The sequence below is a fragment of the Schistocerca nitens genome, chromosome 3, assembly GCF_023898315.1.
Source record: "Schistocerca nitens isolate TAMUIC-IGC-003100 chromosome 3, iqSchNite1.1, whole genome shotgun sequence".
NCBI lineage: Eukaryota > Metazoa > Arthropoda > Insecta > Orthoptera > Acrididae > Schistocerca > Schistocerca nitens.
Window position 1 is genome coordinate 202,453,668 of NC_064616.1, and position 26,412 is coordinate 202,480,079.

The 26,412-nt window shown below is 36.9% G+C and overlaps 1 protein-coding gene and 1 non-coding gene across 2 annotated transcripts in view; both read right to left on the bottom strand.

Moving 5' to 3' along the window:
- Nucleotides 1-207: 207 nt before the first annotated feature.
- Nucleotides 208-282, bottom strand: Trnat-ugu (transfer RNA threonine (anticodon UGU)). The gene has a single exon. It is a non-coding gene; the product is annotated as a tRNA-Thr (tRNA).
- Nucleotides 283-13,848: 13,566 nt separating this feature from the next.
- Nucleotides 13,849-26,412, bottom strand: part of LOC126248148 (cystinosin homolog) — a 30,701-nt gene continuing 18,137 nt past the window's right edge. The window contains exon 11 of the mRNA XM_049948884.1: nt 13,849-14,652. Coding sequence (XP_049804841.1) covers nt 14,583-14,652 — 70 coding nt within the window. The 3' untranslated portion in view covers nt 13,849-14,582. The remainder of the gene's footprint in view (nt 14,653-26,412) is intronic.

The following is a 26,412-nucleotide window of genomic DNA, read 5'->3' on the forward strand; positions in this document are numbered from 1 at the left end:
AAAATGGCCTTTGCATATGAATTTTCATGCTGTTTGACTTTGCCATTGTGCAAAATTGGTTGGAAAACAGACGAGATGCAGACAACCTGTCTATCCCAAAGAAGAAGCAAATGGACCTTCTTTCCTTGAAATGAAATGATAATTAAATAGACACCCTAGCTGCAAGCAGGCGTTGATACACTTCATTGGGGACATGTTGAAAATGTGTGCCCCGACCGGGACTCGAACCCGGGATCTCCTGCTTACATGGCAGACGCTCTATCCATCTGAGCCACCGCGGGCACAGAGGATAGTGCGTCTGCAGGGACTTATCCCTTGCACGCTCCCCGTGAGATCCACATTCCCAACATGTCCACAACACTACATTCGTAGTGCGCCTAATAGATGTTTGCCCATCATACTCATTACTCGTGGCAGATTAATCTACCAAGTCCCGTACGAGTTCGGGCATAGCGTGTGCGTTCGCACAAGAAGGTCAAAGGCCGGGAACCCATATTTTTAACTATATATGACGGTAGTATCTGTTCTCTTTCGTATCAGGGTAGCAGATGGATTGACACCGTGCCAGAAGAAAGTGGCTGAAAAGAAGAGGGGGCGACCATCTGATGAAGGACTGGCTTCAGACATGAGATAGTTTGATTCCATTGACCATTTGTCTTTGCATGAGTAGGAGCTCCAAGTCAACTTTCCAAAATGTACAGGGCATTCTAGAATACAGTGCAGAAAATGTAAAGTACATTTGTGTCTCCTAAAGGACAGAAATTGTTTTTTGCAGTTTCAAATGTAACCTTAAAATTAGTGTGTTGACCATTGTTGTTTAAATAAGAACTGTAATTTGGAATTATTTTTATTGTTTCTTCTGTTTTAAAGTGAAATAAAGAGTGGCATACTTGATCCATAGTGTTAACCTACTTAACGTATGACATGAAGCTCGAGACCTGATGAACACAATTGTGTACAGTAAATATCTAGAAAACTAGAGATCATATGAAATTTTTTCTTAGAAAAATGTTGTCGGGAGACTCACCTGAATGTAAAAATGTCAGATATTTTTTTTAATGAGTAAATAAAAAAGTCAGGTCTGAGAGGGTTCAGAGCACCCTTTAACACCCAACAAAATTATTTCTATTATGACAAGAGAGAAGCCTGGGATAAAATTTACTGATTCCCGGAAATTACTTGGAAGTTTGAGCCTTCATCTTTTGATTTTTTTTAAGATTCTGATCATGAACAGATTCATATCGTGTCAAAAGTATCCTCAACAAATATTAATCACAGACAGAGCAGTAATTCAGATTCATTAGCCTATTTCATTCACAACTTATAAACAGTACATTGTGCTGCACATATTCTGTAAATCATGTTGCAAGTTCATTCTCCATTACTTTTCCTTTGACTTCATTCATTTCTATTGAAATACATTTGTCTCTTAATGCCTTTCTGCCCTATAACTAAAATGGCTTTATGTGGCTTATATGCAGAATTTCACTTTTTCATTGTTATTTATCTGCATTTGTGATTCCTCTTGTGAATAATGTAAACTTTTAAATAAATCTTCGAATGCTAGTACTTTTTCCTCTGTTGTTAGTTACTGTGCCATCTTAACCAACGAAACATAAATTCTATCCACCATAAGTTACTGTTTTGTTTCCTCCGTATTTATTTTGTTTTTTAATTATTTCTTCCAGTATTTTAATTGTATCTTCACATACCCCCTTCAAAGACCCTTGCAAATAGTTTTGTTTATTTCAGTATATTTTCTTCACCATTTGCATGAACCTTATGTTTAAATTGGCTTGTTCTATTTGACACTTTTTTTCCTTTCTTCATACCTGCAATAACTTCTACTGTTCCCATAAAAAACCTTTGTTAAATAACTGCCTTTTTTGTCTATGTTCATATAACCTTACTCTGGAACTTACTAGGCTACAATCACTTGAAATTCCGAATCAGTTTAGAACCATGACAGCCTGCATGGTACTCTTATTGTTTCATAAAATGTACTCAGTTTTATTTTTAAATCCATTTGATTTTTGAGAAGATATTTTCTATTTGTTTTGTTCTAAAAGTATATGTTGAAGATAAATATGTTGTTCTCAGTAAATTCTTCTGATGTACAACATCCAACATCTCTGTCATCATATCCAAATTTTCCCACCGAATAATCATTCTTCAGTTTTTGTCCTAATTCTCTGTTATTCCCCCTCCCCCCTTTTTCCATTTATCATCCTGCAGTAGGCTCTACTGTCAGTTATGAGTTTCTATAAGTCTCTGTACAGGTCTTCTCTCAGAATATGAACACATCGGTGCATAGGCTTGAATGATTTCCATTGAATATTCTTGCTTATTTTTCAGTTTCGTTATTCTGTCTAAGATTCCTTCAATATTTGTTTACAAATCAGAATTTCCTCTCAGCTCTGTTCCTCTGTAGTAAAACACATGACCTGATTTTAGTTCTATTTGGTCTTTTTTCGTTTTGTTTCTCTCCCTGGTGCATTTCTGGTAATTCTGCTATACTTCATTTGAAGTTAGTTAAGTCCTCTTCCAGCTACTTTAATCTATCTTCGGATTATAAAGTTCTGCAATTTATGGAACATACAAGCAACTGGGTTTCTGACTCACATTATTGTTTATTTAGTGAAATTTTGTGGGTAAGGTGCAGTTGCAAAAGTAGTTAGGCATACACCATGGCCTAAGACCATTACCTCAGTTTCCTCTGTCCCGTACTCACAGCACTTTCATCTGGTCTGAAATACCAATGTTATAGGAATTCACACATTGTAGTTGGGCCTTTCACAACTATACCCCAGGTACGCTAGCCTGCCAGGGCCTTAACAGTGACAAATATCAGCAGAATTTTGCTCACATCAGGACTGAGTGTTTCTAAGTCTCAGATCCTGAGCTCAACTTAATAGTTTGCATACTGTTCACTAGCCAGCAGAGCCCTTGAGTCTCAAGGCAATGTTTTCATTTGGCAGTTCTGTATACTGTGTAATGCATTTCAGTCTAGAGGGTTACAGACAATGATTCACCACATTACCTGCAGCATGAGAGTACTCTCAGCAATTTTCTTTGTTGAAAATCACCTGCACTGGGAAGTGTAGCATGGGATGTTGGAATGGTTCACATGCGAGTTTTGTTAATTACTTTCTTATGAAGTGTACACATTACATCACTGGAGAATTCAGCCACTGGTATGACTTCTTTTGATAAAAAGAAGTAAGCTCTAAGTAATTCCTAAAACATATAAAATGATTTTCCTTACTAACAAGGGAACCTCCCCATCGCACCCCCCTCAGATTTAGTTGTTTTGGCGCAGTGGATAGGCCTTGAAAAACTGAACATAGATCAATCGAGAAAACAGGAAGAAGTTGTGTGGAACTATGAAAAAAATAAGAAAATATACAAACTGAGTAGTCCATGCGCAAGATCAGCAACATCAAAGGGAGTGTGGGCTCAGGAGCGACGTGGTCCCGTGGTTAGCGTGAGCAGCTGCGGAATGAGAGGTCCTTGGTTCAAGTCTTCCCTCGTGTGAAAAGTTTACTTTTTTTATTTTCGCAAAGTTATGATCTGTCCGTTCGTTCATTGACGTCTCTGTTCACTGTAATAAGTTTAGTGTCTCTGTTTTGCGACCGCACCGCAAAACCGTGCGATTAGTGGACGAAAGGACGTGCCTCTCCAATGGGAACCGAAAACATTTGATCGCAAGGTCATAGGTCAACCGATTCCTTCACAGGAAAACACGTCTGATATATTCTATATGACACTGGTGACGGCATGTGCGTCACATGACAGGAATATGTTGTCGACCCACCTAACTTGTACACTTGGCGAATGGATAAAAGGATTCTTCTACATTGCCCGATTTAGGTTTTCTTGTGGATGTGATAATCACTCCCAAAAAAGCAATGAAAACATAAGAGTTTGCCAGATAATAATCGTCTGAAAATAAAAAATTAAAATTTTCACTCGAGGGAAGACTTGAACCAAGGACCTCTAATTCCACAGTTGCTCACGCAAACCACGGCACTCCTGAGCTCACATTCTCATTGATGTTGCCTATCTTACGCATGGACTACTCAGTTTGTATATTTTCTTATTTTTCTCATAGTCCCACACAACTTCTTCCTGTTTCCTCGATTGATCTGTGTTCAGTTTTTCAAGGCCTATCCATTGTGCCAACTTGTAACTAAATCTGAGAGGGGTGCGATGGGGAGGTTCCCTTGTAAGTGATTCCCAGTATTTAGATTTCATTAAAATGTTTTTGATTCTGGCACTTCACAAGCTGACTGTTACAAGGCCACTTGGCACTGTATGCCTGCCAGCGCCCACCGCAGAGCCTTACACCACATGCTGTAGCTTGGCCTTGCCTGATGCTGACACCTCCATTTAAGTCTCTTCATGAACAGAATGTGTTTTTCTTAAGTACTTAAGTAACACTAAATAGATATCTTTTACTTATGAAGATATCACAGTTGCTTCATAAACCAGGAAAACATATGACACTGGTATTTCAGGGATTGTGGTGTTTATTCCAGGATTTCATACATTTATTCATAAAACAAATCTAATTTTATTCATCTTTCAAAAGGAGAACTACATTAACATTTCATGTAACAACTAGATTTCTTAATCATTTACTGTTTTAACAAGGCTTCTGCAACATCTTTTTGAGTCTCCAGCAACTTACACACAATGATCCTTGAAGGCTGCATAATGGAGGGGGAAGGTGGCCAAGGACTTGTGAATCATTTGGAAGTTTTTACTGATTTGTTGGCTCTTTTCTGGTATGCACACATACTGCTCTGCCATTACTAATGTCGCCAATGGAATATACACATTGCACTGTCTGCTCTTGCATTTGTCACTTTGGAAGTCTACACTTGCTGAACTTGTGTGTAATTATTGACCACTGCAGTTGTCTCCATTTACAATTAATCCATTTTGGAAATAATGTTTCACTGTTTAAATTTTCAAGCCTTGTTTATGTAACATTAAATGTGGCGATTACAGCAATGCAAAGAAGGATAATCAGAGATATGATGAACTGTAACTAATTCCATTCCATTCAAAGTAAATGAAGAATTTGACATATCTGGGGATGTGTAATACTGCAAAATTGCATGAAATGTCAAGGATGAGTGACACACAGCATATCAATATGAACAATCTGATACAGGATATAATAATTCATGAACAATTACTGCTTCATTATTGGACAGTGTTTTATTTAAAAGTTTCCAAATAAAATACAAATTTACATAGATCAGAAACAAATGTGACTGATTGTACACTGACGTACACTTCAGTGTGAATGGGAAAAGGAAAAAATACTTGTACAGCTGAAACTATATCTTACATACATATCCATTTTTGTTCATATATTCCAACATAACTCTTGGACCCTTGGAGCAATTTCAACCAAACTTGGTACATATATGACTTACTATTTGGAAAAAAATACTATGGGACTTGAACACACCTAGCCCTCTTAGGAATGGACATGTCGGCAGAGGAATCAAACATTACAAAATTTCGATCTGTTCTACTAATTATTCCAAATGTGCTTCAGTTGCTCGCGGATTTTCTATTCTATTTTATTTAATCCACCCCTCCCTCTTCTTATACTCATCAATATTTTCACATAACATAAAGCAGAACCATTTCTTTTTGAATATACATTATGTTGTATGTATCTGTCACTTGATAAAGCACTGCAGACTTGGAGAGAACAATTACTCATACGAATAAAGACATATTAAGTTATTAAACATATACCATATTAGTCTAAAAATAGCAACTGACACAAAGTTTTCAAAATAACATTTAAAACCAGTCCACACTTTGCCTTTAACTGGTTTGGTTAACAAAGCACTTTCAGATCTTTCACTACATCAGTAGTGGTCTGCTCAACAACAGTATCACATGGCAGCTTCACCTCAGTGTTCAGCAGGGCATTAGAATTCATATTTTACCAACATATCCAAAAAAACAAGCACATACCATACCTGTTAAACAGGGTGCCTTCAATTCTAAATTCCTCTCTGTTGACTAACTCTTATACCTCACCCATCTCCTTCCTCATCAACTTTGTAACAAAAAATCTAACCTTGTCCTTGAGGAAGGCAGTCTATATTTTCAACAATGGAAGACTGTTTGACTCAACTGTCAACATGTGCAATAAAGTCACATGGTAATTCAAATATAATTCACATTTAGTTCAAACATTATTTAGAAAAAATAATTAACAGGCTTGTACATTTTGAATAAATATTTCTTACACAATTATGAGAGAAAATTACAAGCAATGCGCCAACTGCAGAATCCGTAACTGTGTAGGTGCAGTTACTTTTTAAGAGGTTATAGGCATTAGACATCACAATTCTCCTCATTTGGACACAGCAAAAATGAGAGTAGGGGAGGATGGGGAGAGTTGGGACAGGGGGAAGTTTGGGACATTCATTTTAAAACTTTGTTGTTGGTATCACTGGCTCAGTTCCCATCCATAATCTTTGACTTTCAACTGTTTATAACTGCCATAGTGAAATTTCACCAACTGACTTGAATTTAGACACTACAGGTAAGTTAACATGAATTTCACCATGCAAAAATTGTGCTACTTCCAAAGTCAATAGACAGTGAAATAACTAAATTTATGATAGACAGTGAAGTAACTAAATTTACTGAAGTGCATGCCTTATTATAAATTCCTCATTAGTTTATCTTTGGAACGTAATAAAAGTTTTTGTCATTACATATATGAAATCCAGTATTTTAGTATCAAATAGAAAAAATGGTAACCAATGGAGGGTTGGGTCACGACTGTCCCAACCCACCCTTATTAAAAGTTGATATTCCTTTACTGTTTACAGTTTGTTTTGGGAGCTTGCCTACAAAAAAAGAACAGTCGGACAGCCACTGTCCAAGGAAGCAACACAATCTGTCATTGAAGCACTGAAAAATGGAAGAAGGTTGCAAGAGACAGCAAAAATGTATGGAATACCTAAATCAACCAAATTGATGTATGCAGCAGATCATGCTAGTAAATTCAATCATATTGAGAAATACAGTTCTCTGTATAATCATTCACGAGTCTTCACGAATGAAGAAGAGTCCATGCTAGCTCAGTATCTAATTACATCTGTCAAATTGAATTATGGATTAAATTGAATTGCACCTAGGAAGCTTGCATATGAGTTTGCTGTCACAAATGGAAAGTTTCACTCAGTACCCAAAGGCTGGACAGCTAATAAAATATCAGGAGAAGATTGGATGAGAAGTTTTATGACACGAAACAAAAGACTGTGACTGTGAAAACCAGAAGCTAGTGGTCTTTCTCGTGGGACAAGTTTCAATAAAAAGAATGTCGGAGATCTTACAGATAACTTGAGATCTGTTTTAAAAAGATACGATTTTCAGTCAAACTTCATATATAATTTGATGAGACAGCCTTAACTACTGCGTAAACACCACAAAATGTAATTGCTCAAAGAGGAAGCAAGCAAATGAACCAGGCAACATCAACAGGAAGAGGTACATTGGTAGCTTTGTGAAACAATTCCAGCTAGTGGAATGTTCATTCCACCATATTAAATTTTTTCCTAGAGTCCACCTCAAAGAGAATATGCTCAGTGGTTCTCTACCCAGATCTTGAGGTTCTGCAAATCCTTCGGGATGGATGAATGCCAGTAATTTTATAGATTACTTGCATCGTTTCACGAAATGTGCTTCTCCAGCAGCAGAAAACTTTCTTATATTTGACAACCATGATAGCACATTTCTTACCCCTAAATTTTTGCAAAGAGAACCACATTAAAATTCTGACACTGGTTCCTCACTGTAGGCATAAACTGCAGCCTTTGGATGTATCTGTGTTCGGGCCCCTGAAGAAATATTAAAACACTGCTGGTGACTCTTGGATTAACCCTGGAAAAACCATTTCTATATATGACATAGCTGCATTATGCACCAGTGCAATCACTCAAGCATTTTCACCAAGAAACATATTTTCAGGTTTTAAGAAGAGTGGCGTCAATCCTTTTGATTCAGGGATATTTTCTGAGGCAAGACTTTATAGGTTCAAGTGTAACCGATTGACCTCCCCCTAATGAAGGGCATCATACCAACATTTGAAACTGCTGTGGACTCCAGCTCAACTACCAGCAAACAGCAAGCAGAATCAAGAGACACAGACACTTCAGATTGAATTGAAATTGTATCAACTGAGGAGATATGGTCATTTTCAAAAGCTCCTTTCGGAGCAAAAAGTCACATACTGACAGACACCCCAGAAAAAATCAGCATAGAAGAAGAGCTTATGAAAAGGTAAACAAACAACTGTGCAAAGAAGAATGTTAAGAGAAGAAGTTTACTCATTCTAGCAGCAGTGAAGATCTGGATGAATTATGTGATTCAGCAGTGATATTTTTGAAATGCCCTCAGATTCAGAACGAGAAGAGGAAATATCTAAGGGAAAGTATGAGGTGTGATTGGAAAGTTTTAAGAATGAGCTTGTAATTGTACAATGGTGGTACTTACATGCTACTGTGATGCATCTCCTTCAAAATAGCCCCTTCTGACTGAACTCACCAACTCCAACTGTGTTTCCACTTTTGGAAACATTCCTGGAAATTTTTTGCCTGAAGTGTGTTAAGGACACACTCTGTATTTGCCTGGATGTCTTCAATCTAGCCAAATCGCATCCCTTTCAGTGAAAATTTCAGTTTACGAAAGAGAAGTCCGCAGGGGCCAATTCAGGGGAATATGACAGTTGTGGAAGCACAGGAATTTTGAATTTGGTCAAAAATTCAACGACGGAGAAGACATGATGAGCCGGAGCATTGTCATGGTGTAGCACAAAACTCCTGTCTTTCCACAATGCAGGCCTTTTCTTCCGCACCTTTTCGCACAAACGCTCAAGGACACATTTGTAGTATCCCTGGTCAATTGTCTGTCCTCCAGGGGTAAATTCATGATGCACAATACCAGTGGAATTGAAAAAAAAGCAGCAACATTGTGTTCACCTTTGACCGACTTTGCCGTGCTTTTTTTGGTCGTGGTGAACCTGGAGTCTTCCACTGCAAAGACTGCACTTTGGTTTCAGTATCATATCCATACACCCATGATTTGTCACCTGTAATGACCCTATTTAAAAAATCTGGGTCATTTTCAGTCCAATCAATCAAGTCGGCATTGTCTCTAGTCACTTGACAACACCTTTGGAATGAATTTTGTAGACACTCGACACACGTTCAGCTCTTCAGTTAAAATTGACTGAAATGCATAGAAACTTAAATTAAGTTCATCAAGCATCCCCCTAACTGCAAGTCTACAATCAGAGTGCAGTAAGTCGTGAACTTCCACAACATTTTCATTCGTTTTTGAGGTGGAAGGATGGCTGGACCGTGGTTCATCTTCAAATGATTCACGACCACTTTTAAATCTGCTGAACCAGACAAAAACATTTGACTGGCTCATACAATTATCTCCAAAGGCTGTTTTTAATAGTTCGCAAGTCTCAGAAGCTGATTTCTCGGTTTTAAAACAAATTTTTACACAAAGTCATTGCTCCATTTTTACGTCCATTTTCACCCAGACAAGATCTGGCAACATGCCATAACAGACCCGCACTCAACCAGCTGCCACAACGAACTGAATAAAGGAAACATAGTTTCCTGTCAGAGGGCATTCACGAACAAGGCAATGACTCACTCCCCACCCTCTGTGTACCTGCCAGCCAAACCAGTACGCAGTAGCGCATCCATTCTTAAAACTTTCAATCACACCTCGTATGTGCTTGTTCAATTTGCCACAAAATTAAATCACATTCATTATGTGGGGTGCACAAAACATTCTCAGTGAGGACTGTGAAATTGTATTTTTGAGAAGGAAACATACTAGTTGTGAATTTATATGTCCTGTTGTAGATGATATTTCTAATGTCAGCAAGGGTGATATTGTTCATGTCTTTCAGAGCCCAATGAAAAAAGTATGACCTGAATGAAGAGAACTGCAACGGTTTTCTCCAGAAAAAAATTTGAATAGATTTCAGAACGTATGATAAGAACTAACTCAAAAAATAATCACTGTAATTTGTATCAGTGCACTTCATTTTATACATTTATATTTGATTAGTGTGTATTTTCATATGTGGAACTTGTATGTGTCCCAAACCTTCCATTCCACTGTCCCAAAGTCTCCCTTTGCAGACAGAATGCAGGGTATCATAAATTTGTTTGTACTTGCTATAAATATATTGTTTTGTAAAAAATAAAAAAAGAGTTTTTAGTTTAGAAATAACCAAAGAACAATATTTGGAATAAAAAAATTAAAAGGAAAAGTGTCACAACCCTCCCCATCCTTCTCTACGACATATTATATACATTGAATGTAAAGATAAATAGTGTATGCAAGATACAAATTAAAAAACAATAAATAAATAACTTCCTACAAAGATTTGTCTTTAAAAGTAACAAACAAGACATATCATCAGTCTTTCAGAAACTGTACATTTGCTGTTTATGATATAATCTGTGAGCGTATAAATAAATATTGGACACTGTATAAGTACATAAAAACATAATATGAATAAACAGTCAATGACTAGGAAAGAACATAGGCCACAAAAGTAATCTTTCCAATATCAACATATGCAAAGCATACATATATACAGGGTGTTACAAAAAGGTACGGCCAAACTTTCAGGAAACATTCCTCACACACAAAGAAAGAAAATATGTTATGTGGACATGTGTCCGGAAACGCTTACTTTCCATGTTAGAGCTCATTTTATTACTTCTCTTCAAATCACATTAATCATGGAATGGAAACACACAGCAACAGAACGTACCAGCGTGACTTCAAACACTTTGTTACAGGAAATGTTCAAAATGTCCTCCGTTAGCGAGGATACATGCATCCACCCTCCGGCGCATGGAATCCCTGATGCGCTGATGCAGCCCTGGAGAATGGCGTATTGTATCACAGCCGTCTACAATACGAGCACGAAGAGTCTCTACGTTTGGTACCGGGGTAGCGTAGACAAGAGCTTTCAAATGCCCCCATAAATGAAAGTCAAGGGGTTTGAGGTCAGGAGAGCGTGGAGGCCATGGAATTGGTCTGCCTCTACCAATCCATCAGTCACCGAATCTGTTGTTGAGAAGCGTACGACCACTTTGACTGAAATGTGCAGGAGTTCCATCGAGCATGAACCACATGTTGTGTCGTACTTGTAAAGGCACATGTTCTAGCAACACAGGTAGAGTATCCCATATGAAATCAGGATAACGTGCTCCATTGAGCGTAGGCGGAAGAACAAAACTAAAATGAGCTCTAACACGGAAATTAAGCGTTTCCGGACACATGTCCACATAACATCTTTTCTTTATTTGCGTGCGAGGAATGTTTGCTGAAAGTTTGGCCGTACCTTTCTGTAACACCCTGTGTGTGTGTGTGTGTGTGTGTGTGTGTGTGGTAAAACTTTCTTTCGCATTATGGAAACAAGCACATTTGTGAAGCATGGCCCTAACAGTTTTTAACATTCAGTCATATTCGAGTACCGAACTCATCTATCAACAATGAGCAAACTGAACTGCTGTGATGGTTTCTTTACCTTCTTACTGAATGCCTCTTTAGAATTTGGAAAAGTGAACTTGTGGAATGTGTCTCTACACTACAGCCTTTGAACTCTTGATAGAATGTCTTATTAAAAGCCTAGGAACTTGCCAATACCGTTCACTGCTCACAGCTTCTTCTCTAAGGTCACTACATATCTATCACATTTGACCTGATTTCACATCATTGTTATCCCACTCCTATACAAAACAATACCTAAAACAAAAGGTTACACAAAGACAGTTCATTACTGAGTTGTCAATACAAGAAGATTGGAACAGAAATCTTAAATTATACGTGCCCTCATTTGATCTGTACAGCCACTCACTTTAAGGACACCATTAGGACAAGAAAAATATATATCAAACAATGGAAAATCCAAGATGGAATAATGAAATATTATGAAAAGGGTAGACTGCTACTCACCATATAACAGAGACGTTGAGTCACGCACAAGTACAATAAAAAGACTACTGAACATGTAAGCGTTTGGCCAGAAGGCCTTCTTTCGAAATAGACAATATCCACTCACACATTCAGGCAAATGCAGCTCAGACGCACATGACCACTGCCTCTGGCAGCTGTGGCCAGGCTCTGGTCCCGGTAGCCAGAGACAGTGATCGTGTGTGTGAGCTGCCATTGCATGATTCAATATCAATTTCAGAAAGCCCAAATTTCTAAGCAAAATGCATAATTTTTTCCACACTTTTATGGACAAGCAGAAAGGTTGTACGTCATAAGACATTCCTAGATAATCAGTTTTAACTAGGTTGCAAGAAAATGTTTTTGTTTACTTATTTTAGCATTTTTAATTAAAACAGCTTGTTAATGAAAACTGTGATTTTTAAAAGTGCATATTCCCCCCCCCCCTTTTAAAAATTAGTTTTGGTTGAATGTGTAAGAAAGCAACGCTAAGATAAAACCAGGATGCTTACAGCATATAATACTGCAAGGAGAAAAGCTTGCTGCAATTGGGCAGGTTAGTCATCACTTCATTGGTCAGTTACCTCATCAGATGATGTCATTCTCATGGATGGTGAATCCGCGTGTTCCAAGACGCAGTGTGTTGTGCATCAGTCATTAGTTCAAGTGTGCACTGTTGCTCACTGTTGTAATTAGGGAATGCCACCCACAAAAACCTCTAAATCAGCATTCTTATGCAAGTGCATAAACAAATGTGTTTGGAAGAAATGTTTTATTTGAAGACCGGTAGTGTCTGATTTTGTGTGGTGAATGAAAAGAGTGTTTCTGCGAATAAAAAAATGACATTATGAAGCACAAAAATGTCACGTGGCTTAAAAAGAAGTTTAGGAAAAAATTTAAGTTAAACCAACCACTGATTAAAAGCAATGTTGTCAAACAAGTGAGTTGTAGAGACACATTCTTCAAAGATAGTGCCTTTTAGAAAAATACACAAACAAAATGGTACTGGACAAACTAGGTTGCACCAAAACTATACACAACAGTGTTTTCAAGGAGAAATTTGAAATACATTGAACCATGAAAGAATATTAATTTCTACTGCTGAAACTGTCATAAGTTAGTATAATGATGTGAAGATTTTGTTTCTAATGCGAAGAATGCGTTTGTCAAGTCAGCAAATAGAACTCAAAACTTCTGTGAACTCCTAAATTGGGTTTTACCTCCTAAGCCAGTTTTAACTCTGTAGGGATTGTGGTTACAGGCTGTGTTATACTATGCGAAACATTTCAGGGAAGTGAAAAATGTTTTGAATTGCCTAAATGCAGAAGATGCAGTCAGTCTTGCCACAGTTCAAAAATGTTTAGCTAAAAAAGGCACCCATGAAAAAATACAGTACATCCATAATCATTTCTCCAAAATATCTGATATTTTAAAGCAGATGGAAACTCGAAATAATTCCTTGGAACATTAAGTTTCGCTGATAGATGAGAGTTTAATCACATTGTCATTAGAAACACACAGGGTTGCAAAACTTGCATTTGAGACACTTAATCAGGTGCTACAGAATAATTATGGTTGCAAAACACTGTACCAATTTTTAAAAAAAATTTTCTGGTGAAGAAACAAACACTGAAGAGGAATTCACCAAAGAAGAACTGTGGTGTTTTTCACACGCACCTATCACGTCACGTGACACTGAAACAACATTTCACTGTACAAATCATTCTTCACCTATTGATGCAGGAGTTTTACATAAGAAAATCTCACGATGACCTCCTTTGTGTACTGTAACAGCCTTCAATAAGATTAGAGTTCTGTGAAACTATCTTTTGTGTGTGTTCATTTTTGCTTATTTTCAACATGTTTCCCACTTATTTTACTATTTCATTGTGCTGAGAAATCTGGGCTTTAGTCATCACGTTCAGTCTTAATTCTGGAATACAATGATATCCAGTAGTCAAGATTACATGAAAAATTTAGCACCATCAATTCTCTTGTCTTAATGAAACTATCATAATTTGCACAAATGCAACTCACATACATTCAACAGTCACCTTATGTGGCTACATACATCACAAAGGAACACTTGTTTGAAAAAACTAAGGAACTTCAATGCAGCACATTTTTCGTATCCTACACACAATATTTTTTTCCATAATAAACATCAGTGGCACATTATTTCAAACAGAAATTACCTAGTAATGTACAATAAATTCATATAAAAACTGAAGTATCAGATCCACAAAAACACTCTAATTTTAAATTCAAGAAACTAACAATGTCAACTAAATAAATATAATGAGCCCTAAATTACTACAATTTAATTGTCTGATATGTGGTAATAATGAAATATTCCTGTATAAAATATTTTGAGAGATCACAGCAATTAAATAATTCACATCACATTAGACACTTGCAATACTTCTTGAGAGTCATCATAAGTGCAGTTAGAATTTGCATTAATACTGAGATTAATTCAAAATTAATCATGAGCAAGCAAGTAAAACTAAAATGATCACACCTCGAATTTATGAGCTAGTGCACTGTCATGCACTAATTGGTTCACTGCTGGATGAGGTGGTGGTGGTCCCGGCCACGATTTCATATCCACGGGTTCTGTAACAGAGAAAAACAAATAAAAGCCACAGGCCAAACTAGTTTCATTTGTTTCTTTCTTAAAAAATATTTCTAATTAATCCCACCCAGTGTTATCTTCTGTCTCATTCACAGTTCATAAATAACATGAACCTCACTTTTCAAAATTTAGATATCCTTATCATAACTGTTCATACACCTAGACAAGTCACTGATTTTTGTTATAGCAATATTTAGAGTGGAAGTTTCATTTTTATGCAAACAGCAATTGTCACGAAGTTACTCACTGAAATCATATAACACTAATGTAGTATCTTGCAAAAAATGTTCTGCCTTTTGACCTCTACAGCTGTATCCTACGACGGAGGAAACATGGTATGTAGCAGCTTCGCTTCCACACAAGGGCTATCAAAGCGATTAAAGGTAGAGCAACTGCAGAATATTTGTCAGACATCCACTGATCAAAGGCAAGGGAGATGAAAATGGTCACAGGAAACTGCAAAATGTATTACTTTTTGCACAATAATATAACAGATTCTCACGAGAAAACTGCTTATAACAATAATATAATATTTTTTTGTAACAAAGCTGATTAACACGTCAACTGCCACACACTCAGTAAAGGACATTTCACCGCCGGCCAGGCTCAGCTCATGGCTTTAGGCGTTTGTGGCCGCCGACAGCCTTACGCCAGTCAGAGTATTACTTAATGTCATTGAATGCTCATTTCATTTACATAAATATTTAATGAGGTTAATTACTTCTAGCAATACAGAAAACTCAAACAAACTCTCTCTACCTTCTCCATTCCTGATGAAAGCTCTGCTAAGATAATGAACTTTCCATATTATACGTGTATAATTTGTAAAATTACAAGACAGTCACTGCAATGAAGACCATACAGAATGGTATCCTTTTTTGATACAATTTATTTTTGGATTATAAGTTTAATGTCATAAGTGGAAAGCTACAAACTTTAATGTCATTGATCCCATGAACAAACAACTAAATGGAAGGCTGTCAGGGTTTAACACACAGACTGTGGAGAGATCACTGGTGGACACAGCAGAAATTCACACCCGACACTGTGTGCCCAACAGTGGCCACATACTTAACTCCATTTAGTACAGCATATCTTTAGGCGGTGAGTAAAGTCGCAAAAATTAAGCTCGAAACATTTAACACAAAATTGTACCAGATTTCTTGTATGCTGGAACCAACTCAATCCAGACACACACATTAATGCACAGTACTGCACTATATACTGTACTAAACATTGGAGCTTGTGGCCGCCCGGCTGGCACACAACACTAGGCATAAATACCTGCTGTGCTCGATGATCATCATGTTAAAAGAATCATTAACTAACAGACAGTTAACATGTCTGAAATGTATCGGCGTAACACCCCTCAAATTTTACTGAAGCAAACAATACTGTCCTTGTCTCACAATACACCCACCTGTCACATTGCTCATTCTGACTCACCAGTCACATGTAAAAACCTTAAATAGGTTGGATTACAATGCCAATGGCGACTGGAGGAAACAATGTATTTCAAATGAATCTTAACAAGAATGCCATTCTTCTTTCCTTTTCTGCCAAGATTATTTATTGCATTCTTTTTACCATGTGGTGTCAATAAAAACAACATTTACCGATACACTAATAATTTACTGCATGATACTTGCATATATTGATAAGCAGTCTCTGTTACAATATGGGATACTTTTGAAATGATAATATCCAAAATATCCTTTGGGAAGGAGAATAGAAGCAATCACAATAACTTGTGGATGCAGATATTTTATTAAGTTACCACAATATTAAAATTTTCATCTTTCCTGAAAAACTGAGTTCTCTTTCTTGCACTACACTGGTACTGTTTTCCACAGTGGGTAGTATTATATAGTAAGCAGGCTCTTTTTTATATTCAATACCTATGAAACTATTTGAAAATATACATGGAACACTAATAATGTCATTACTTCTTTTATTGCTTTTTGCTGAAATTGTTTTCTTTGTGACATTATGGCATGTAATTCAAAACGACATTTGCACAATTGCTACTTTGGTTTCACCTTCCCTTTATCACAAACAAAATGGTAATAGCGCTGTTCTGTAGTAAAATCAACAGCAGTTCCTCATGTTTCAGACTAGCTTTGATATTTTCAAAAAAAAAAATAATATAAGCACTCAAATGTGACAATGGAGGAGGACGAGGAGGAGATTGAGAGAAAGAAGAAAGAGTACTGATGTGATGGGATATGAAGGAATTATTGGCATTCAACAGAAACCGAAGGCAAATTTGAGGAACTGCACAATTAAGTAAATTAATTGTAGTACAGTACAGTACACAATAAATACAAAAATATGAGGTGCGATTAAAAAGAAATACAACTTTTGCCGCAACACTTTTATTTCTTATGGTACAACATTTTAAGCACTGCCCCCTCCTCCCCCCTCATAGTAGACCCATATACTGGCAATACACCATTTTCAACCCACTTTTGGAAATCCTCCTGAAATGCATTTTCTGGGATGACTCACAGGTCTCTCATCACATTGTCCTGAATCTCCTTAATAGTTTGGGCATGACATCCTTTCAACATAGGTTTAAGTTTGGGAAACAGGAGAAAGTCTGCTTGGGCTAGGCCCAGAGAATAGGATGGATGGGGGCCCACAGGAATGCGATGTTTTGCTAGATAGCTGCGGATAAGGAGTGACGTAGGAGCCACCACATTCTCATGGTGCAACATTGATGTCTGGTTTTCCCACAATTCAGGCCTCTTCCTCCGCACTAGGATTCATCTGCTGCTTTTTGAACAGTTAATTATTCCCACTAATCAAACAACCCTCTCTACATCATCTGTTGATATGGAAGGTTATCCAGGCTTGCGGGCTATCATCGATCAGCATTCTGCCCTGTTGGAAACACTGAAACCACTAGTAATGCCACATGTGATTCTTATAGTTCTCCGTGTATGCTTGGCCAAGGCAAGTTTCACCAAGTTTGTAGCCTGCTGGTTGGGGTGGGCTATTTCAAAAGCTCTGATTCTTTTTGAACACACCCTGTACTTTACAGTCTTGAATGAGTTGTATGATGTATTTCTGAATGCAGTAATAAAACTGGATGTAAAAGTGGCTATTTTCTTTTATTGAGGTCAGTATTTGGAAAAACAATGACAACAAATAAGTTGCACTGGAGAGCACATTTAAAGATTTGCAACTATGCCACACGGTGTAGGGATTCAGATGTAACAATTGGTACTGAGCTCATTCTTTCAAAACTAATGTAGAGTTTAAAAAAATATTAACAAAATAGTGTTTCAGTTCTGGAATATATTTTCAAAATAAAATGACTGCAGATTTTAAAAAAAATCTTCAAGACACATGATCACAGGGACTGTAATGCAGAAAGCTTGTAAATGAAAGTGATTAGAGGTTGGGCCCATCACATGAGTACCTCAACATTAAATACAATAATACATTGCACTTCTGAGGATGAGGAATTACGGACTGCAGCCAAAATGTCAGCACCCACATTTTAACTATAGGACTGATTTCAAAGAGTGATAACTGTAAAAATTCATTTCTCTTAACACAACCAATTAGACTACTCAGCAATCACTATTGGCTCATATGATACATTGCAAACAGTTATGAAATGATAATTAGGGTGTCAATTTAATTATCATTTCATTTCTAGCAAAGCTGAATGGTCATCCAAGGTAACTGTTCTTTCGGGAACAGATACTACCGTCATATATAGCAAACAGTTATGATTCCACAAACAAATTTTGCCCGTAAGTAAATAGAACAGGGAAAAAATCTTCCTTTATTTAATACAGTATTTTGCAAGGTATATTGATGATAAATGTTTAAGAGGAAAATGTGCAACTGAACTATATAAAACAAAATGGATAACTTACAGAATGGAACTTTCTCACAATGATCTCAACCTGTGATAGAACAATTTTGTCAACCATGACCTTTCCTGCTTTCGGTCACATTTTACCTTGCTGGTTAGCTTACAATTTCGTTTAAAGATAATTAAAACAGAACAGCCAGATTATTTTAAAGATGTAATCAAAGAAAGCATGTCATCTGCAGTTCACAGCATTGTATTATGAAAAACACATTCTGTAGCTAGTTATTATAGTCATGGAATTCATAGCATCTTTCTCTTGTTCATTTTATTGCACCATCTTCTCCAGCTTTTCTCCACTACACTCCATCTTAAAACATCTTGGTTGATCCTCTCGCAGACCTCTTTATTCAAAAAGTCTGCTGCTAATGTGTAATATGTTGGCTTATTTCAAGTATTACTGACTAGTACGCATTCTCCTACAAACATTCACTCTGAAGATTTCAAGGCAATTCATTCTGAATTGCCTTACAGAATTCCGTAAGTCCTAATGAATTTTTGTGTTTCCACATGAAATGTCTTAACTGCACAAACGCATTTGGTGTCAAAAACATGCATTTTTCTTGTAGTTGCAAACATAGAATTAAAATACCCTCAATAATTGTAAAGCAGCTACAGGCAACAAGGAAACACAAATATTTCATTTAACAGAAATAGTAGTTTGATCCATCTGCAAGACCAGTACTAGACAAATTTTCATAAAAATTGACATTTATTCACAAAATAATACTTCTTTCAACATCACCTTGTGACAAATATTTATGTCAGTGGTAACATTTTATTACAAAAAATTTTGTAACACTGAAAGTTATTCCATTACAAAAGGACTGTGAATTCAGTCACTCATTCAACCATGTTTCAAACCATCTGTTTCCAACCTCCCTCATAGAAATCTGAGCACATTATCAGTCCTACTTGTTCCCCCTCCACAAAGATTGTGAAAACCAGATCTGATAAAAAAAAGGAGGGAGGGAGGGAGGGGGGGGGGGACTGAGCTAATTAGAAAGACTACAATAGCCAGTGCAATAGGCCAGCCTTTGTAATACCAGTCTTCAGCTTCCCATCAAGAATCCAACTAGTAACATGGTACATCACACTACTCTTTCATTCATTTTACAAAGTCAGTTCCTTTAAAAACAATGACATGTTAGCAGGGAGCACAGTGGTAAGAGATTATGAGTTTGACATGGCTATGCATTTCAAAAATTAAAAAATTTGCTGGGCTACAGAGTACAAGTCAGTTACAACTATGACACTAGGAAATTTAGTACAGTGATAGTGGAGTAGGAATGGCCACAGTGCACAATAATAATACCCTTTTAACTTTAATCATGTTCACATAATTTGGATCCTTTGACATCTTATATTACTAACAGAATTTAATACTGTAACAATTATAGATATTATCAAATTTACTCATATTTTACATTTGTCTAATAAATAAAACACACACACACACACACACACACACACACACACACACACACACACACACACAATTTTAAAACATAAATATTTAATAATAATGGAAGTAAAACAGAAATCATTGCACAACAGGGATTGAGGAGATTTGGAGTGTATATTGTTTCTTTCTGTTTCTCCTTGTGCTTTCATTTGAAAGTGACTACACACACTTAATCATTCATGTATTTTTTGTTAAATATCTCACAATAAGATAAAACATGACAACTTGAACAGGATTCATCACTTTCTGCCAATTTCATCTGCATGCCACGGCACTGCAAAACTTGGTGGCCATGGCACATACTGAAAAATATCCTTCAGCAGATTCAACCTCCCACCAACAATACTGACTAAAATTTGAATCAGAGAAACACGGATCTTTTACATGAAGAGTTGTTTCAAACTCAAAAATTAGGTTTTTATAATATATGGCTATAAAGTTGGTCCTCAAGGTAACTTTACATCACTAGTCATAATACTTTTTGTTTTTCTTTACACACAGTAGAATGTACTTAATAGGTGACATTTGTACATTTTTAAAAACGCATTTCCTCCACCTTGCACTTTACCATAAAATTCAATAAATACAAATATGGTGTTCGATAAGGCAAGATTATCTCTCTTCTTATACCGTATACTCTGCCATACCATGACTGAAACAGTCTGTCATGAATATGTAACACTAAGCAGCAGAAGAAATAATGTGATAATAGAATTAAAACCACAGGGAACATAAAACTGGTGTCATGTTATATAGGCTCTTTAATACTTTCTGATGTCTGCTTTCGATCACTGAAATCAAAATTCAGAGAAGTGGTAAGACAAATTAATATATCCTGTATATAACAGTAAGATAAATTATTAAAAAAAACTAACAAAATAATTCTCAAACATGTCAAGAAATTTTATGTACCATCAAGTCTTCACTCTTTAACATATCAACTGCCACTCCTGTAGTGATGGCCATTTCACCGTCAGTCTAGTGGGCACACAGTGCAAGGCTCTGCTGTGGCCACCGACAACCTCTTGGCAGTCAATGTGTTAAACATGAGTGTTTTGCACAATCAATCCCATATCTTTTGAACAAAATACTCTGATGCTACAGGTCTCTTACTGAGGAAGGTGGCACTGACTAAGTTGTTGGGCTCATGTTTAGCTGCACAATGGTTCAGACTCTCCACCCAGTTATTTACATTTATGTCCTGCACAGTGTCTAAATCAAATGAGACTAATATTACATCCACTCCTTTGCAAAGAATATTGCCAATTTACTTTGTTATCCTTGTCCTATGCAACTTGTGTTCAGACTTTACCTTGTCATCAATGGGAGTTTTATCCTAATATTACTTACCTTCCTTCCTCACTCTCAATATAATACTAAAGCAAACCGGGGGCGGTGGGGTGGGAGGGAGAGAAGTCTATGAGAGATCACATACCCAAAAGAGGATCTTAGGAATTAAAAGAAGATATTCAATGCACCTGCAACTAATGCCATAATTAATAAGAACTTCAACGCTGTGTACTCAAGTTTTTAAATATGTTTACGTACAGAAAGAATATTCCATAAATACACTATTGGCCATTAAAATTGCTACACCAAGAAGAAATGCAGATGATAAACGGATATTCATTGGACAAATATATTATACTAGAAATGGCATGCGATTACATTTTCACACAATTTGGGTGCATAGATCCTGAGAAATCAGTACCCAAAACAACCACCTCTGGCCGTAATAACAGCCTTGATACACCTGGGCATTGAGTCAAACAGAGCTTCAAGAGGTGACAGACATGTAACCAATGCCACCCCATACCATCACGCCGAGTGATACGTCAATATGGTGATGACGAATACACGCTTTTAATGTGCGTTCACCTTGATGTCACCAAACACGGATGCGACCATCATGATGCTGTAAACAGAACCTGGATTCATCTGAAAAAAAAAATGGCGTTTTGCCATTCGCGCACCCAGGTTCGTCGTTGAGTACACCATCGCAGGCGCTCCTGTCTGTGATGTAGCATTAAGGGTAACCGCAGCCATGGTCTCCGAGCTGATAGTCCATACTGCTGCAAATGTCGTCAAACTGTTCGTGCAGATGATTGTTGTCTTCCAAACGTCCCCATCTGTTGACTTAGGGATCGAGACGTGGCTGCACAATCCATTACAGCCATGCGGATAAGATGCCCGTCATCTCGACTGCTAGTGATAGGAGGCGGTTGGGATCCAGCACAGCATTCCATATTACCTTCCTGAACCCACCGATTCCATATTCTGCTAAGAGTCATTGGATCTCAACCAATGCAAGTAGCAATGTCGCGATACGATAAACCGCAATCACTATACGCTAAACTCCGACCTTCATCAAAGTCGTAAATATGATGATACACATTTCTCCTCCTTACACGAGGCATCACAACAACGTTTCACCAGGCAATGCCGATCTACTGCTGTTTGTTTATGAGAAATCGGTTGGAAACTTTCCTCATGTCAGCACATTGTAGGTGTCGGCACCGGCGCCAACCTTGTGTGAATGCTCTGAAAAGCTAATCATTTGCATATCATAGCATCTTCTTCCTGTCGGTTAAATTTCGCGACTGTAGCACGTCATCTTCATGGTGTAGCAATTTTAATGGTCAGTAGCGTATTAATGCTACCATAAATACAGAACCCACTGCATCACGTTTTAATATGCCAGGAGAAGAAAGTAAATTTAAACTGATTTACACCTATCTGCACATCTGAATTACTAACAAGGGAGGTCACGACATTGGGATCACAGATTTTACTTCAAACTTTTTACATCTTTAGTAGGCAATTAACATAATGTTCAAGTAGTAAGGTGCACTACACTGCCAATTCCGAGAAAATCACAAGAGAAGTTTTCCGTTTTTATACTGTGGCTTATGTATCTGTGTGCAGGTGCTGGACATCAAGAGTTCGTGGTGGTCAAGTGATATAGCGTTCCAGCTTTGTAGACAAATATGTATAAGGTGACAGCTGAACTCCCACTAAGACTAAATTATTAATCTATTTTTTTTCCATCAGTGGTCATATTATTTAATTTATATGACATTTGAGAGGTCATGTAATGCAAAAAAACATGTATTTGCATCAAGTTTCAATTTACGTTTTCCATGTCTGTATGAGAGGTACCATCCTGCAATATGTGCTGTTGAGAGCACATCTGATGAGTAATTGTGCATTACTCTTAAGGTCTGGTACATTGTGACTTACCATATTAACGATTGTGAATAACATCATTCACATAGTTATTTACTGAGTTTTGACTTCGGCTTGCCAAGACTGTCTCTCACCCTTGAAAATTTAATTACAAATAGTAAATATCAAATAACATATGAAATTCACTACAACTTCGTTAAAAAATGTCATAAATTAAATAATGTAACCATTGGTGAAAAAGATATAGATTAAAAAATAAGTGTTAGCGGTATCTGAACCATCACCTCGTCCACGACTCTCCATGCATAGCTCGAACACTTACTGCTTGACCACAATGACTTCATATGGCAGGCACTTTCGAACACATACATAATAGACGTGTAAAACTTCTCTAGCAATTGCCAGAGTAGTGCGTCTTACTATATGCAAACTATGTGCAAACAACCAGCTTTAGAAAACTGGACGAGCAGTGACAGCATGTTGTGACCGTAATGCGCTGCAGCACATCTGAAATATCAAGTGTCTAGAGGATTGAGCAACTGTTCACTTTTCCTGATGGAATGTGTGTGTTTTATTAGAGTGAGCTAAGCAGAAGGCACCGTCATCAGAATCACCATAGCAGATAACATTTTTATTTCTTTGGTATATCAAGCAAGGTCTCAGTGTTCACTGCATGACGCGTCACATGCACTGGTAATAAAAAAAAGAGATCGTCTTTTTCCCAACATGTCTGATGGTTTCGTGTGCAATAGTGCACAAATCAGTTAAGTGCAGCACAACATTTGCAAGTGGCCTGGAATAACATACCTCAAGAACTTTTTCCAAGCTGGCCTGCCATAGATGGAATATGTAACAGACATGGGCTATAATACAAACCACTTAACAAATACCATCAATATAAATCTCCAAATTAAATATTAAAGAATTACGTGTGATGGCTGACAAATTATTTGACAGATCATCTACGAAAATATGAACGTTTCGCGATCAATGTGTGATAGCAATGCCAAAATATTTTCACAGACAAATTAAAATAGATAATGATTATCGGCTTTTACATGGAACAATTCATGTAAACCTAATCTAGAACATTTGTCAACAGCTCATTTACACCATTCAGTGTTACAGCACTGCAAACAAATGATTATATTACAAATGTAACACATTTACCCAAGTTTAGTATGATCCTTAATGCAAGACAACCTCTTTTCTTAATTATAAAAGACGCACCTTTTTAACATATTCTGACTAATCAAAATTACAGACTGTCAATAAAAACAAAGTATCTGCCTAAAAAGTTAACATTGTTACAACTATTTTAAAGTTATGCCATTTAAGGACTGTCTACATTATGATAACACATGGGGAAATAAAATAAACAAAAACAAATAATTTACATTAATTTTGATCTTCACTACCTTTTAGCTTACTAAGGCTGTCATCCACATTATCACTATTTTGAATAACCATCATTATCCTAACAGCACAGCTACAAAATTTGTATCTTTGTAGTTACAAAGATTTTGTTGTTTCTTCTTAATGTTGTGATTTCTGAGGTTGTGGTTATGATTATAGACAGAGACCTGACAACATAGCTATATTTGTTTCTGAATAGTGTACACAATGGACTTCACTTTTATACTAATGTGAGAATGTAACAATTTCTCTTGCTTCTAAACGCATTGTCTGCCTGCCACTCTCTCATTGGCTGTTAGAACCAGCAGCTGACACATCCCCTTCTGTACCCAACATGCCTCACAGTGAGCATCAAAAACATGACTGTAGGAAACATTTAAGTACACCATTGGTCCCTATCCAGAATTTTACTGTCTCCTGTAGAAATGTCTACCATTGTCAAGTATTTGACCAATTTCAAAGTACAAATGGAGTCAGGCTAACTGCAGTTTAAATGTAATAGATGTTCATAAAAAGCGAAAGTATGTGGTACAGATTCCCAATGTTGGCAGGATGACAAAATCTGCTGCCCACACGTCACCACTCCCCCACCCACCCTCCCGTACTCATCATAGTTATGTAATAACAGCAACTAATTCATAACTAAAAGAGTGCAATCACGATTCAGTCCAATTCTCAAACTTTCATTTGTCCCATGATCTAGTGATATCTGTTGGAGCTATCTCCACAAAAGGTCCTGCCATCATAATTTATTCTCCTGGTAACTATTACAGTCACTTCAATAGAATTTATTTTACTTATTAGGCATTTAATACTGGATTAATTTTCTTTTTTGTTTCATCTGGATATCACCATATGATTAAAAGCTGGTGACATTTTTACCTGATATTCTAATATGTGAACAGTAACCAAAATTCTCATTTGCAATCCACTTGGCAACAATCTCACACACTCCTAAAGAAACAAAATATTGGCATGGGTTCAAAATCAACTTTTTTCTTTTTAAGGGCAGCATTTTCAGCTTTGAATGTTACCTTTACTTAAAAAGCACCATAAACATTTGTATACAGTATCCATACTAGTACAAGTATGAAAACTTATTTTTCCTTTTCTTCTGTGTTTAACAAAATTATCAAATTTTCATCAGAACAGTAGAGTGGTGTAGTGGCTAGTTCACAGTTTCTCGTATATTCCATGTGTTAGTGCTGTGCGAGGGAAATGTCATGTGATAATTCGAGCAAGGCCCATACTGCATTGAGCGCTGCAGCGTATTGGGAAATTTCGAGCTAGATGAAACACAACATAGTTTGCCCAGCCCTAGCCTCCTGAGTTCTTCAAAACACACTTGCTTGCGACCCCAATAGCCAAACCTTCATCCATGAATATGGCAAAACCCCTGTATTAAGCTATTAAACAACATAAAAATGTTTAACTACGCAGTGATAGCTTAATCTGCGATAGCAAGATGACCCTATATTTATTGAATAAATTTATCAACCAGTTTAATGGGCAACGTATCTTCTCGCTATAGACAAAAATTTTATTTTATTTGCATGAAAAATGTTTTCTTCCAGGATAAAGGAAGACAAAACAGCTTTTTTTCCTCCAGGAACTTTTAGCATTCTTACAATGTGCAATACTGACCAAGATGAAGATTGATGATGCCAAAGGCTGGTAGTTTGGTAAACACACTTTCAGAATCAAATTAATCTATCTTTCATTATAATATGTAGGAAGTAACATGAATTCGAACTGAAGTCAAGAGAAATTATGTTCGAAACATATTGG